At 43.1% G+C, this 15521-nt stretch overlaps 1 protein-coding gene across 2 annotated transcripts; it reads left to right on the plus strand.

The window, feature by feature from the left end:
- The first annotated feature begins 2972 nt into the window (after positions 1-2972).
- Positions 2973-12626, plus strand: HSD3B1 (hydroxy-delta-5-steroid dehydrogenase, 3 beta- and steroid delta-isomerase 1). 2 transcript variants are annotated; one of them, XM_083852268.1, is made up of 4 exons: positions 2973-3128; positions 3389-3611; positions 8304-8468; positions 11410-12626. In XM_083852268.1, exons 2-4 carry the CDS (start codon positions 3458-3460, stop codon positions 12222-12224), a joined length of 1134 nt encoding a protein of 377 aa, XP_083708394.1. In that variant the 5' UTR covers positions 2973-3128; positions 3389-3457; the 3' UTR covers positions 12225-12626. The 2 variants fall into 2 exon arrangements, with proteins under 2 accessions (XP_083708394.1, XP_083708395.1); XM_083852269.1 differs by having other exon boundaries at positions 3041-3190.
- Positions 12627-15521: the final 2895 nt, after the last annotated feature.

Consider the following 15521-nt stretch of genomic DNA (forward strand, 5'->3'; position numbering starts at 1 on the left):
AGAAGACAAAGGAAAACGTTTCCAGGGAACAGTGCCTCCCATCCTGAAGGGGAGAACCTATCTTTGGGTACATCTGTGACTCAGAGTACACCCACTTTTCCAGAACTGCCAGCATGTAGACATTTTAAGCTTACAGGCACATGATGTTAAGAAACATGTTCATTCTTAATAGGAGAAACACATGGATTTGTCACGTTTTTTTTTTTGGTCACAATTACTCTATGTTTAGACAGCAAAAGGTCCAGTTAAAATAATAAGCATGTCTTTGCTTTTCTCTGCTTCAGTTCTCATCAGCCTGGACAACCAGGCACAATCTAGCGACCTAAAACAGACTTCTTTTTCTGCACAAAGGGACCTGTCCTTCTCTTCCTACTCCTAGATGGCTTCTTTTGCCTGATTGAGCAGTAATACATCACTTCTGTAAAAACATACTACTTTTATCCTACCTAAAACTTAGGTGTTCTGCAAAGGTTCTTGTATTTATTCATTCTAGTGCCATGATTCAGTTTGTTCTAAGTGCTGCTGGGAATTTTTCCTTCACTATTTCTCTCTTTCTGTCTTCTCATCTCCACACTTCTCAGCGCCTCTTTTTTTTTTTTTTTTTTTTTTTTTCTCCTTGTGGCAAGTCTAAGAAAATGTGTTCTCCTAATACCAGCCAGCCATTTCCCAAAAGTATTTCTGTCACAGTAGGCACCAAGAAAGCTGGAGCACCAACACTGTTCCTGGGCCATCAGATTAGGAACATTGGTGTGATGGGATACAGTGGGTTGCACGTGTACTAGGCTATCCGCTTAGTCCGTGTATGGCAATCCTCCAACACAAGCCAAAATTTGCAAGCAATGATTTTCTGAAATGCAACTCTTAGAGATGCAACCCATTCCTGTCCACCTCTGTATACATCAGGAAAATATCAGATCATGAAGGCCTTGTTTTATGATAAAGCCAAGGAGGACGGAGACAACATAGTTAAAAATGACTACACCCTGACACGGAGTGCAGTGTTGGCAAACTTTTTAGATGATGTTAAATTATGTTTTAGTCTGCAAATCCCAAGCCAATGCTATAGCCTTGAATTCTTTCAAGTTGTTCCTAGCGGTCAGGGGTCTGGCGTGCTCTGGCCTCACTGCTCACTGAAGCTGCTCTGGGGCGTACAGTCCTTTCCAGCATCTGCCTTCATGTGCTTCAGGCAGTACCAGAGCCACTCCGGTTTGCTGCACAGAGTGACACCTTGTCGTGACACCTTGCAACACCACACAGCAGCACCAAAAAGAAACTGAAGGTGAGGAAGCTCACTCCAGGTGAAATCACAGGAAAGCACCAGCAAGCACCAGTGGGTCTTAAACCGAGCAAAGTGCTGCAGTCTGGTCTCTGATATCCACAAAAGGCAGTTCAAATGAAGGCTGCTGTGTACTGATGTATGAAATTCACTCAAACCGTGTGAAGCATTTAGCCCAGTAGTACATACCTAAGAGGACTAAAGTACAGCAGCAATAAATGTCCCTACGGTCCTCTACACAGCATTCATGTTATATCAAGTGCTGCTCCAGATAACCTCAGGCATACTAGCAGGTAAGCACGGTGTAAGAAAATGTTTTGTATTCTAAGAGGCTCTGTTGCGTTGTGTCTTTTTACAATGCATTTTATTCCGTTTCTAAATGTAAAAAGGAAGTACCATTTCTGAGAAGACCATTTCTGCAGCAGCGGGCTTATTTTTCCTTGCAAAATGCACATACTGCACAAAATTAATTTGCACCAGCTTCTGATAAGAACATACAGAGTCAAGGTCCAGTCTGAGAGGAGCCAAGGAAAGAAGCACAAATAACTTTTTTTTAAGCTTTGTGGGGGTCAGAGAAGGATTTTCAAGGACAGTGTCATTGAAACAGTTGCCAAAATTTTATCATCTGTGTCAGCCAGAAGTTCTCTTCTCCTCGAACAAAGATGGCTTTGCTTTCCTGTGGTTATTTGAAGGTGCAGTTTTGTTCCAAAAAAGTAATGATGGGGGATGATGTTCCTATAGCTTTTCTCCAGGGCTCTCTTTAGTGATTGAACCATAGTCATGACCACAGAATAAAGCAGGGAATTTAGGGAATTTAATGCAAAAATTCAATGCAGCATTTTTAGAGATCCACTCCAGCTATGCCTGAAATCAGTGATCCTCTTTCCAGTGATCTCAGTGATTAGTTGTGCTGTTGGGCTTCTTTACAATTTCCCATAGCAGCTTGTAGAGCAGATAGAGCATATCTGATAGATATGCAGATAGATATGCAGATAGAGCATATCTGTTCAACATCTTGCTTCAGTCTTACTATCTATGTTTGAGAGATAAAAAAATACAGCTCAAGTCAGGGCATTCTTCTAGGACACAAAGACCTGGGAAGGCAATGTAAATATTATGTGCTTCAAACTTATGCTAAGCCTTATCCTGCTCCCACACTAGGAAAGAGATTTGCTAGAACGGGAGTGAACCTCTAGTGAGAAATAGCCAGGTGTTTTCCTTGTATTTTGGAAGTGTAAAAAATAATGACACAGTTCACTGTAAAGCCAGCCACAGCCTTATTTTGATGAGATACTCTAACACCGGGCATTTCAGAGGTAAATCTTTCTTTCCAGCAGCTTTATTTAACCACTCTATACTTCAGAACATTTCATCACTTCAAAAGCCTCAAGTATCCTGAACAAATACAAAATCCCTTTTCTCACACAGAGTTAGAAATCCCTGCTATAATGGGGGAGCCCAGCATCAAAAAAACTAGAAAAGAGTCGCATCACCAACAGCGTAAACAGCTACTCCTGCTATTTACATTTAATGTTAATGTTCTCTCCCTTCGTATTAACATTGTGTTATACAAGCAAGCACAGCTACAGAGAATTATGAGAGTGAGGATCTACCCTCCTAGGACTTAGGACCAAATCTAACGAGGCATTCAGACCTCGCTGCATCAAGGACGTTCCTCTGACAGGGGAGGGGTGGAAGCATCACATTCATTTGTAGCAAGGGAGACGTGAGAGGGAGGGGAAGCAAAATGTCCAAGGTGGTGCAGTGCAGTATATAAATGCAAGAAAATCTCCTCCACAGTCTTCTGAATGCTAGAGGGGTGGAACCAAGAATTGAAGCAGAAATCGCTGGGGTTTGTTTAGCATTGAAGTTGATATTGAGCATTTTCAGATTTAACTTCTTCAGTTTGTAATAGTTAGTAAATAATTTTTTTCTGTGCATGGGAAAATGTACAAGCTATTTCTGTATAGGAATAGATAGCAGAAGTTAGAAATGCTTTAAAAATGTTGTTTAACGTAGGAGTCAGTTTGCTTTTTAATATTCTGTCTTTCTGGTGACACCTTGGGATCTGTAAAGACTCTGGAGGTTGAGGTCCTGTGTTTGTTTTCTCAGGCAGGAGGAGAAACGGCCAGTTAAACTTCAAGGGAGAGCCATTTTGGCACTGACGAGCAACCCAGAGCAATGTCACTGGCTGGGGTAAGCTGTCTGGTGACCGGAGCAGGAGGATTTCTTGGCCAGAGGATTATCCAGTTACTTCTGGAAGAAGAGGAGGCACTGGCTGAAATTCGGCTGCTGGACAAAGCCTTTAGCAGTGAAGCACTCAGAAGCTTTGGAAGTGAGTACCATCTTGTGAGGATGATGCTTTGTGGGTATGTGTGCTTTTGTCTCAGGTGTATAGCTTGGGCACCCTTACCTCCCACCCTAACCTGTTTTTTTAGGCATAGGCTTTATTTCAAGGAGTTCTTGCTTTATCCCTCCAGCACAGAAATGAGGCATAAAACTTATTAGCAAGAGTTTTCTTTGCCAGAGCCTGAGGCTTCGCTAGGTCAGAAGAAAGACCAATATACTTGTAGAGCAGCAAACAGCTTCCTTAAGCCTGGCTTCTATTGCATCAAAACCCACATGAATGCAAAAATCTCACCCTCCTTCTGGGGAGAAGGAAAATGAAGCCAGTGCTGTACCTGGGGGACAGTGTAACGCAGAGCATGCTGCCCTGGGCTCTGATGTGCAAGTGGCAAAGTTGTGGGTGCCAGTGCTGATCGTTTTCTCCAACCTGTGATTAATTAGATTAACACAGGCCTGCAGGGGCTGAGATTTGTGAGGTTATAGCTTAAAATTTGGTTATTATTGTTATTATTACTGTAGTTGCCTGGAGAGCAGAACTCTTTTGTGGTATGCACAGAAGGGCCAGGACTCATTCGCAGAGGACAAGTCGGGGTTTGTTTTCTTGAATGGACTGGAGACAGCATAAATGAGTGATGCACTCGCAGCCAGAAGCAGTATGTAGTGGAGAAAGCAGCTCAGAGTATTGTGCTTTAAATGTCCCATGTCCTGGCATCCTAAGCACTTCTATTTAAATGTCACATGGGTACCTAAATTTGGTCATACTCATGAGTCCCTGCCATACAGACACTTAATTGATGTGCTTTCCTCCATTACATCTTAACCTCAAAACCATTTTTCCTCCATACTGACATTATCTGTGTGGGAATCCGTACAGAATATCTGCATACAATGTGTTAAAGAGCCACAGTCTTTCTATAAAGTGCTTAAGTATCACTGAAGAATAGTAACAGCGCACCATAAACCTGGTGCAAATTGCACAAGCCTTTAGGATGGTTTTATACAACCTTGACTTCCTCCTCATTAAATCTCATTCACTATTTCACTGGATTCGTGTAGATTTGCTCAATGGCCTTGAGCCTTGCAGCAGTCCTTTCTGCTCTGATTTTCAGGCAGGACCCACAGCCTGCAACTGCAGTAGGCACAAGCTTCTGCAGCACCAGTAGTGTGTGTGGTTTAGCACTGATAGAGCAGGGCAGCACAGAAACATCTGCTCTGTGCCATGAGAACTTTGTGGGGACTGTGGAGCTTCCTGCGGAGCAAAAACAACTGCATGTGTGAACAGTCTTGGCTGGGCTGCAGGAGAGGTTTTGCTGATCCTTTTTTTTTTTTTGTTAAAAAGAAAGCTCTGTGCCTTCTTTCCTTTTCCTCCCACCTTCCTCTCCTGAACATTGCCCAGATACCGCCCTCTCCTACTCTTACTTCATTCCTGCTGCCTATCTGACCAGCACAGGAGGAAGGGAAAAATCAGGTATCAGAACATTTTTCATTTTTTCTTTTCCCCCACAGACAGGTAGTAGGAAGAGCAGGCAGGCAGTTCAGATGTGTTTGGACTGCCTTAGGCCCCTACATTTGAGCTGGTGGTCCTTCTGTTTGTATCAGCCTCTATAGCTACATCTCTTCAAGTGTCTGTGCTCAGCACTACCTGAAATAGTTTCCTGCCATTCGCTTTCAAGCCCTTCTATAGCACAGCACTTCCTATTCACAATGCAAACCCTGTGGGGCTGAAGTCTTCTGAGCCATTATTTCTGCCCATTACTGTTCTCTCCATTATTTTTACTGCAGGGATTTTGGCTTACTGGCACATATTGTTTGGATTTCTTGAATAGCCAGGAGCACGGCTGAGTCATTTTCTTTCTCACTGAACTCTTGAGCTCATTTTGCTTGCAGTATCTTTGCTGAGTCAGGGTCGTAGCTAATAAGACAGGAGCACGTGCAAGTTGAACATCTCAGTAGCTGAAATTGGGACAGAATAAACATCTCAGCCCCCACAGGCTAAAGGCACTAATAAATTGCATTGCCCTTTACAAATGAAAATACAATGCAATTTTTAATTTTATCACATGAATGAAAAATCATTTTTGTGAAGCATCCATTTAACCAGGAAAGTGGAGAGCTCTCAGGAGTGCCTCTACCCACCATCCACCCTGCAGCCCTTAGGAGCTCCATAAAAGAGCATGAAGTACTTCAAGCTCCTGAAATCTCACTGACATTACTGGTTGCTCGAACTTTAAACAAGACTTAGAATAAAGAAAGACAATTTAGGGCAATTAGTCTGACTGCATTGCTGAGCCAGACACTGTTCACAACAGGACATTGTATTTTCCTGAGTAAGCATCCCATTTCCAAGCAAAAACTACCCCGTAGCAAACAGGGAACGTTGCTCACAGCAGCTCAGAAGCCAGAGAAACCATTGGTGAAGTACAAGAAGCTATCTCAGTGGCTATGTACTTTCTCATAGCTACAGAATGCAAAAATGGAGAGCTGGGTTGAATTTATTCTCTTCATCCCCCTTCCACCTGATGCATGCATGGGTTTTGATGCCTGGGCAATTGGCTTTGAAGACAGAAATCAAGTTTCTCTCTGCTGTTCATCTCAGACTGAAACCGTTACCTGCCAGCCATTCATTTTTTTCCCCTCTCTCTACTTCCAAGCTCACCTGTCATTTTCCTCTTCCCAGAGCACACCAAGAGCAGTCTGCTGATTCCTCAGAGTTAGCTTATGTTGGTAAGGCAGTGAACAAGGTCCACATTGTATTTTCAAGGGCAACTTCTGCTGACTAAAGTGGAAGGCAGGAACAGCTTTCCTGTCTCATCACACACACAACTTAAATTGCAAGCCCAAGCAAGGCACAAAGCAGCTGGACAGCAGCTTTCCAATGACCAGTGCCAGCTGTCTCTGTGATCAGCTTTATAAAACGCAGTTTCTTTTATATTTTTCCTGAAAGCTTTGGTTTTCATGTGTAAAAATCTCAATTTGCCTAGCTTCTGCCTAGGTACAGTTACCACTATGAAGTGAACGTATGTCAGAATTTACATTGTGAAAAACATATCTTTCAATCAATTCACAGTGGAGATCAGTATAAACCACCTGAAAACACAGCCTTAGGAAATAAATGCATTCTGTAAAATAAGAGCACAAGACAGTACGTGGCAGTGGTAGTGCTGGAGGGCAGTAACTCCAGTTTTAGTAGGACTTTTGTGAATGTTGAGCATTTAGATTCCTGTTTCATATTTCAGATCAAGAAACTGTAAAGAGAAAAAAAAATCCCTCAAACTTGTTGCATTAGAATAATTGTTAAATTAATGCAGGATGAAATTCTGTCTGGTTCCACAAAGGAGGAGAGAAAACCAGGTAAAAAGATTAAAAGATAATCCTACTCGTTTCTATTTCTTAGCATCTGTATCTGTCAGTGTTTCTCCATTAAAGATATGGGATGAAGTCCTGCCTACTTCGGAGCCAGTGCAAAAACACTAGGATAGACAAAATTTCTGTCACGGCTGAGGCTAAAAGCTGTACAAATTTTATCAAATTCTCCCCTTATCTAAACGGGCCATTGAATTCCGCTGGAAGAGGGCACAGCATCTGCCTGTGCCTCGGAGCCCCCTGCCAGTAGCTGTGCCTGGGGAGCCCTCTAGCGCACGCACAGCAGAGGCTCAGGAGAGGAAACGTGTTGCTGTAGTGACACTGCGTCCTTAGAAGATGTACATCATGCTGAGAAAGTCCTCTCCCACGACACAGCTGCAGGCAGGCCACCAGATTTCCCAGGAGGGCAGCATGTCGCCGGGCTGCAATTTTCTCCATGCCATCAACCTGTGCCGATTCAATTTTGAAGCGTAGTTCTGGACTGTTTTAGGATGCTGTGCAGCAAAATTTAGGAGAAGGGTGGCTCCAAGATCGAGAACTGTCACACACATTAGCTGCTGGGGAGCAAGGGAGCTTGACCAGGAAGATCAGGGATTAAAGCAAGCCAGGGCTGAGGAATGAAGCCTTAAGAGTTCAGATTTGGACCAGAAGTATATGCATGCTAAAAATGGTCCCACAGTGCACAAGCTGAAATGGAGCCAGCACCAGAGTTAGAAAAGGCATGGTAAGTTGTGATCTAGGTAGGTAAAAAAGGAGGGGTGCCAGAACTGTAAGTAATGTATTAGAAGAGCTGCAATATGAGCAAAGTCAAGGAGCAGGAATTAAGTGTGAACACAGCTCTGTGTACACATGCTACCATTCATCACCTGAAGATGTGAGCATGCAGTACCTGGCTGTTTGGTACTTGGATTAACACTTTTATTAATAGCCAGTCACCAGAACATACATAGCTAAAGCTTCTCCCTCTGTGAAATTTAAAACAGATCCATGTCATACCTGGAGGAAGCTTCAGGCCCTTGACAGAAGTGGGGAAATTTCATTTTAAAAAACAAATAAACAAAGATATATTAAATATTGGCTGCAAACATATGGTAGGTAAAGCAACATAGACCTGTATAGCACTGTAGTTAGCACTTGGCAATACAGCCACTGGGAAACGCCTTCTGTTTTGCCAGCCTTAAAATATTGCTCCTGTTCCTGGGCAGTCAGCAGCCCCCAGGAACAGCTTCAGCATCTACGCAGCCCTTCACCACTCCTGTCAGAGCTCACCTTACGGTGCCCAGGAGGTCTTTTGCTTTGCTGTCTGCTTCCCTTGCAGAATTCCAGGGCAAGACAGAGGTGAAAATCCTGGAGGGGGACATCCGAGATGTGACGTTCCTGTACCGTGCCTGCCAGGGGGTCTCCCTTGTCATCCACACAGCCTCCATAATTGACTTCTTGGGACTCGTAGAGACGCAGATGCTCTGGGAAGTCAACGTAACAGGTAAGCAGGCAAAGCACCTTTCTCAGACCTCTTTCTATTAAGTGCTAATCATCATCTGCTCAGGAAAGGGAACACCTGACATGATTTGTTTCTGAGCCAGATTCACTGGGTTGTTCTGCAGTTTGCACAGCTATACATGTGAGTGAAAGCCATGCATATGTGTGGCCCTCTGCAGCTCTGGCCACCTCCACAGCCAGTGTGCATCAGTCATGCTCTGCGGGGCATTGCAGGACCGTTCACTTTTGTTAGCACTCACATACACCCATCCTGAGATCTGCACAATCTTTGCCTTTGGAGGGGATAGTCATAATTCCATGCTCAGTGTACCTTTTTGGAAGCAATTCATCTCTGAAATCCCAATATGCATCTGAAAAAAATCTGTAACACAATTGCCTGAACACATTTTCCAGTTTTTACAAATACTGCAGGCTTTGGCTGCAACTACAGCAAACTTTGATTGCCAGTGCCCCAGATCCTGTGTCTCTCTGCTTCTTATTCCTTTGCTCCCTCTTCTTTTCCTTTGCCTTCATTTGCTGTTACGTCTGTGTGTGCATGAATGCAGTTCTGAGAAGCAGGTACTTTCCCACTTAGAGCTCATTATTAAGATTTCCCTGGAAAACTCAAGGCTGTGGGAGGGAGGGTATTTAGTGACTTCAGTGATGGGATCTCCCTTTCTACTAAGGGCTTCCTGTTCCTTGTAAAGAAAGGTCAGATTAAGGGGGAAGGCTTGGGCTCAGGAATGGCCTGTGTGGTATCAGCTGTCAGGAAATTTCAATATATTTCCTAAAAGAACAAGTGCACCCCCCTTCCTGTGATCCCTCTCTATGCCTTTCAGTAAACAGGTTCTGCTTACCCTCCCTGCATGCTGACCTCCCAGGCCGTGTTGCTCCAGCTCCTGGGTGAGGATTTGGGGAAGATGTTCTTCTTTTCATTGACAGTTTTCCTGGTCCTTTGTTCTTCTCTACCACAGACAAAGGCCTTCTTCACAGAAAAATATGGAACATATTTCTACAGGCAACACTTTTACAATTATTGACTGCGCTCCAGTGCTCAGAGGAAGAGAGTGTTCTTTGTAGATGAGTTGTCTCTTACACACATCTTAAAAACAGTGAGATGTCATTTTTGTCATTTCAGCCTGGCCTATCACCTGTGTATTTAGCTTCCAGAATATTTCATTTCTAGTCACTCAAAGCCACAGATTGAAAGTGGCAACAAATTAGAGCCCAGCAGGCAGTTTTTCAGGTCCCTGCCAGGAGGGAAGAGCAAAAAGCCAAGTTCCTGTAAACATGTCCATTGTTTGGTATGAAAAATAAATACACAGGGGTTCAGAGAGGGGATTTATAAAGCTTTCTCTTTATGGCTGTATTCCTGCTACAATCTGTTTTTCACAGAAGAATGTGTTGCCTATACCCCTTAAAACATACAAAATAAAAATTAAATGTCCCAAAAGCAGAAAGGAGCTGGATCAGAGCTAGAGGGTTTATTTGTTTGCACTGTTATTCCTTTCAGCACGTTTAGACTTAGGCACAAAATATTCAGATCGCCCCGACAGAGTGTGTCTGTGGATAAAATAATTTGGGCAGTGAGGGTTAGCTGAAAAAAAGTGGTAAAATGAAAGTACACGCCAGTACTGCTCGCAGATCAAACAGCCACTAAGGTCAGTTGCTAAATATCAAAGTCGTCTTCCCTTTTCTCCTCCACTTCTACTCTGATGCTCTTTCAGCTTTCCAGCCAGCCAAGACACTGCTATGTACTTCACAGGCATGCAGCATGAAAGTTTTGTTTCTCCTAGAAAACAAAACTTTTATAATAAAAATGTGTCAAGGAACCAGATGTGCGTGTTCACAAACCAGAACATAAGCAAACAAATTCCAGTTAATTCCCACTCCTTTTTTTTTGTAGTTAAAAAATCCACCTAGCTTCTAATTCAGGCCTATAAACATAGGACACCTAAAGAGGGAAAGTTCCTAGCTCTTTTCAGCTTCCCCAGACGAGAGTGGTCTGGATGGGAGCAGACCCAGCCTCCCCCATGGGAGCTGACAAAACCCAAGAACACATAGGGGATAGGTCTGATAACTAAGAGATTGCACTTCTTTTGGCAATCCCATTCTCCAAGCGGGAACCTCCATACTTCAAGCCTTTTGAATGGGATCTCATGAAGATGATGCGACAAAGCAAGCGCATGTGGATGTGGCGTCTCCAGATTCAAACCTCAGGTGGGAGTGTGAGAACCTCAATGAATTGTAAGTTAAATTTGCTGTGATGCAGGGGTTTTCTCTGGCTCACATTTCACACAATGCCTCAGGGGTACAGTATCTTTTTAGGAAGAGAAGGGAATTTTATTAAATTCTTAGGAGGAAGGGAATTAAACAATAATTAAATATAATCCAAACAAAGGTACCCTCTATGAATCACTTCTTCAGATCTATATTCAGGCTTGGTTCTTGTAATGCTGACTCTGAAACCAGAAGGACTTTGTACAAGTAGAACTTACAGATCTGGTCCATGGAAGATTTACATTATTACCTGCTAAGCGGAAGATGCTCAAGTTCCCATTACTGTAAGAACCTTTTCATTTTTTACCATGCAACCTTCATTTCATGAGTTAATACTTAACCATGTGCTGCTAAAAATATAGCACATTTTATCAGGGTGAAATTGATCCCAAATGGATATCAACTACCAAGATAATTTTATGTTTGTTTTGTTAAAACTTGCTATCATTTTTGATTTTATCCAGCTCCTCTGTACTTTATTACTTTCCCATATTTTTCAAACAGCATCAATGGCAGGAATAGCTAATTAAGCTATTACTATATTTACTATATCTAATATAAATTACTAATTAATTTTTTTTTTCATGCTTGAGGAGTTCCAGGCTGGAGCCCTTTTCAGCCAACCCAGCTACACGCAACCTAACTTGCACATTTCTCTTTTGAAGGTACTCAGATGCTGCTGGAGGCGTGTACCCGTTGTAACGTCCAGCACTTCATATACACCAGTACTGTAGAAGTGACAGGCCCAAACTGCAAAGGTGACCCAGTATTTAATGGTGACGAAGATACAGTTTATGAATGTATGTCAAAATCCATTTATGCCCAGAGTAAGAGACTGGCAGAGGACTTTGTGCTGAAAGCAGATGGCCAGGTGTTGAAGGATGGTGGCGTGCTGCTGACTTGTGCCCTGAGATCCATGTACATTTTTGGAGAAGGATGCCCATTTCTTCAAGGTCATCTGGATAAGTGTCTGTTGAACAAAAATGTCTACCTACGCTTCTCCAGGAAGGAGGCTTTAGTGAACCCTGTGTATGTGGGGAACATTGCCTGGGCACATGTGCAGGCAGCCAAAGCTTTGCAGGTCCCACAGAAAGCCAGACATATCAGGGGGCAATTCTACTACATCTCAGATGACACTCCTCATATGAGCTATGCAGACCTAAATTACGAGCTTACCAAGGACCTGGGGTTTGGAATTGAGCCCCGGCTCCCCATGCCTCTGTCAGTGTTGTATTACTTCTCGCTGCTGCTGGAGATCATGAGCTTCTTGCTCAGGCCCTTTGTCAGGTACGTCCCCTCCACCAACCGTCACCTGGTCACCCTCCTGAACACCCCATTCACCTTCTCCTATAGGAAGGCACAAAAGGATTTTGGCTACATGCCCCGTTACACATGGGAAGAGGCCAAGCGGTGCACTGGTCAGTGGATTGCCTCTGTGGTCCCACAGAGGAGGGAGCACTTGAAAATCAAGGCTGCCTAAATCTTAAGAGGAGATGAGACCTGGCTAAACAAGTAGGGCCATGAGCTAAAGAAGAGCTGGGTAAACAGCAGCAGCAGATAACTACAAATAGAAAAAAAAAGAAAAGAAAAAAAAGAAAAGAAAGAAAAGTGTAATAGCACACTCATCCCCAAAAACAGAATAAATACATGTGGTAAGTTCATTTGTTTGTTGAGGACAGGCTGATCAGGTTATTGTATGGTCCCCATCCACCTAGTCAGCATTTAGCTGTTATTTTACTAACTCCACACAGGCAATGGTTTGAACACATCAGCCCTTCTTTTTACTCCACACCACCTTTAAGGTCTTTAAGGCAATAAGGGCACAATTCATCCTAAAACTATGACTAAGCTTTACAAATAAATAAAACTATGCTATACTGTACTCACTCAGCTCTTGCCAGTATTACACAGCAGGTACGAGCCACTTGATTGCAGAAGCTGTTACAAATCTTGGTCACTTTTTCAGGACTGTTGTATAATTTTCTGTGCTGTTCACTTGGCAGTCCAACCTGTGAGGAAAGTCAGGCACAGTAGGCACTGTGAGGGCAAAAGCACAATGGTAAGTAAGTGCCACAGTATTTAGTAAGGACAGATGTGTGGAGAGAGAGGAGCCAAGTTAAGACTGTTCCTCATCCATTCTCACTTTCCTAGATATGATTTTTTTTTTTAATTTGGTGGGAGCCCATGAGAACAATAGCTGTAACAAGACGGAAAGGAGAAAAATATTGCAGGACAGCCTTGGTCACTGAAGGGACTGCCCTGCAGATTCAAGACGTTCATGAACACTGAGGAAAAACAAACAGTGCTGAAAAATAATATGCTATTTTCAGATTTCAGATGGGAGCAAAGGCTAGCATGAGCTGGTAAATGCATATGTGCTGTCCCCGTGCTTTTCTGATGTCCCTACGAGTTTCTGCAGAATTTACAACTTGATTTTAGGGCCAAAAACGTAGAACTTGTCTGAATGAATACTTTGAATAAATTGGTGTGATCCAGCATTTTCTTCCTAAATCTAAAATTCACTTGCTGAAAACAACTCTAAAAGATGGGGTGTTCTGTTCAGAATTATGTGAACAGAAAAACGTTACCATACTCTCATTTCCAGATATGCTGGCAGCTTATAGTCTGTGTTGAGTTTAATTACTCAGTGTCATAGACACTGATGGTACCAGTGCAAATATTACCATTTTCCTTAGTAACATCCTAGTTTAAGTATGTGATATCCAAAATGGTAGAATACCAGCAACCAGAACTTCCAGTCATATTCTGGGGCAGAGGAATAAATCTTTTGAGCTTCCATTGAAGGTTTTGTAGTCTGCAAACTAGTACTGTGGATGTCATTTGAATGAATGCCATCGCTTGTCTCAACATCTCCATCAGAACTCCTCCATTATTAATAAGCACACAGATCTGTCCCACACTGAAAAAGACTCATCCCTTGCTAGACTGTGTGCTGGTAACTCCTTTATAGATTGATAAAGAGTGAGGAGGTTTGTAGATACCGCAAATAATAAGGGACTTGCAAATGAAATTTGGAGTTGTAAATTGATCAGGAAAATTGACGTGGGTACATTTAAAAACAGATAAAAGGCATTATTTAACATATTTTATTTTTCTCAGGGCAGATGAGCAGCACATCTGTGTGAGGGGGACTGTATTAGCCCTATAATGTGATCCATATGCTTCAACGTCAAGTAAAAAAAATAAAAAATAAAAAATCATACTCAAGCAAATTCTCCAGTGAGGCCATGATTTGGTCCAGTTGATCTTATGGGACCAATTTACTAAGGTCCTGTCCCATCCCTTTGCCCAGTAGCAAAGCCAACAGAACAGACCCAAGCACTCATGTCTCAGCTGTTCCAGCCTGCAGTTTTCAGCATAAACTGCAGACCCACACAAAAGATCCACCTGAGCACACACAGTTTTCCTATCTTTGTTTCACCAAAGGGATGAGGCAGAAACCTGTGACTGAAGCATCTTTCACTATCAAAGCAGTTCACTCATGTGAACTTAAGTAGGAGCAAGCAAAAGTCTCCCATTTTTTTCTGCTAGCTGTACAGCATTTTGAACCAAGCTGTTGACAGCGACCAAAAGAACAGCAGCTTGGTGACATGGAAATACCTGAGGCACAAATTTTGTGTGCGTCACAGACAAACGCAGAGCAATGTTTTTAGTCATCCTTGTCTGGACATAATTTGGCCAATCTGGTTTTAAAAAAAATATTTTGTAAGCTAGCTGATTGTCCTATTCAACCAATAAAACATGGTTTGAGATGGTCTTTAGTTCACAGGCAGTTGAGGGAAGGATCTGCCCCTGCTGCTTAGCTCTATTGTCTGCCTTTCCAGTTTTGCTTAAGCCCAGGCCTTCAAAATTGACTAAAATGAGATCAAATCAATCCTGAATCAGACATCCACTCATTACCAACAACGGCAGCCAACCACCCCTCAGCCAGATGCTAACAACTTCACAAGGCACATAGGTGTGAGAAACAGTGTGCTTCTGCCTTGCTTGTGCCAGCTTCAGACGTAAATCTCGGTGTCTAAATATGGAGCAGTTTTAGGCCATTTAATTTTACTCATGTTCCCTAAAATTTCTTCCTAAAAGACTGATAAAAACAAGTCTGTTCTCTGCCTGCCAGGACTCTGAGCTGTAGAATAGCTCTTGGTAAGAATAATGTGCCCATCAAGGTCAGTAAGTACTCCGGGTGTGACTTGCAAACAGGGAACATCTCACCTGCCAGCGATTCCAATAATCATACCTTTATGCTAACAAATACACCTCCAGACCTCTCCAGTCATGCTCTGTTCATCTCCAGACTGAGCTCCATCTCCTGTTGAGCTCTGTTCCCCTCCCATCCAGTTCCTTTGCCCTCCACTACCCTTTGTCACAGAATCACAGAATCACAAAAGGGTTAAGGTTAGAAGGGACCTCTGGAGGCCATCTGGTCCACGTCTCTTGCTTGAGCAGGGACATTGAGCTGGTTGCCCAGGACCATGTCCAGGCAGCTTTTGAAGATCTTCAGAGTGGGAGAGTCCACAACTCTGGGCAACCTGTGCCAGTGCACTGTCACCTGCACAGTAAGGAAGGGTTTTCTGATGTTTAGACAGAATTTCTCATGTTCCAATTTGTGCCCATTGCCTCTTGTCATGGCACTGGGAACCACTGAAAGAGCCTGGCTCCATCTTCTGTGCACTTCCCTTCATGCGTTTATGGACATTGATGAGATCCCCCCCAAGCCTCCTCTTCCCTATTCCCCCTCTGTGCATGTTCCATTGCT

Source organism: Anser anser (genome assembly GCF_964211835.1).
Source record: "Anser anser genome assembly, chromosome: 1".
Classification (NCBI taxonomy): Eukaryota; Metazoa; Chordata; class Aves; order Anseriformes; family Anatidae; genus Anser; species Anser anser.

Bases quoted from the DNA above. Each gene is read 5' to 3' on its own strand.
- HSD3B1 (XM_083852268.1), top strand. From the start codon at position 3,458: ATGTCACTGGCTGGGGTAAGCTGTCTGGTGACCGGAGCAGGAGGATTT. The intron at 3,612-8,303 runs GTGAGTACCATC...CTTCCCTTGCAG, and splicing joins AGCACTCAGAAGCTTTGGAA to AATTCCAGGGCAAGACAGAG. The intron at 8,469-11,409 runs GTAAGCAGGCAA...TCTCTTTTGAAG, and splicing joins CTGGGAAGTCAACGTAACAG to GTACTCAGATGCTGCTGGAG.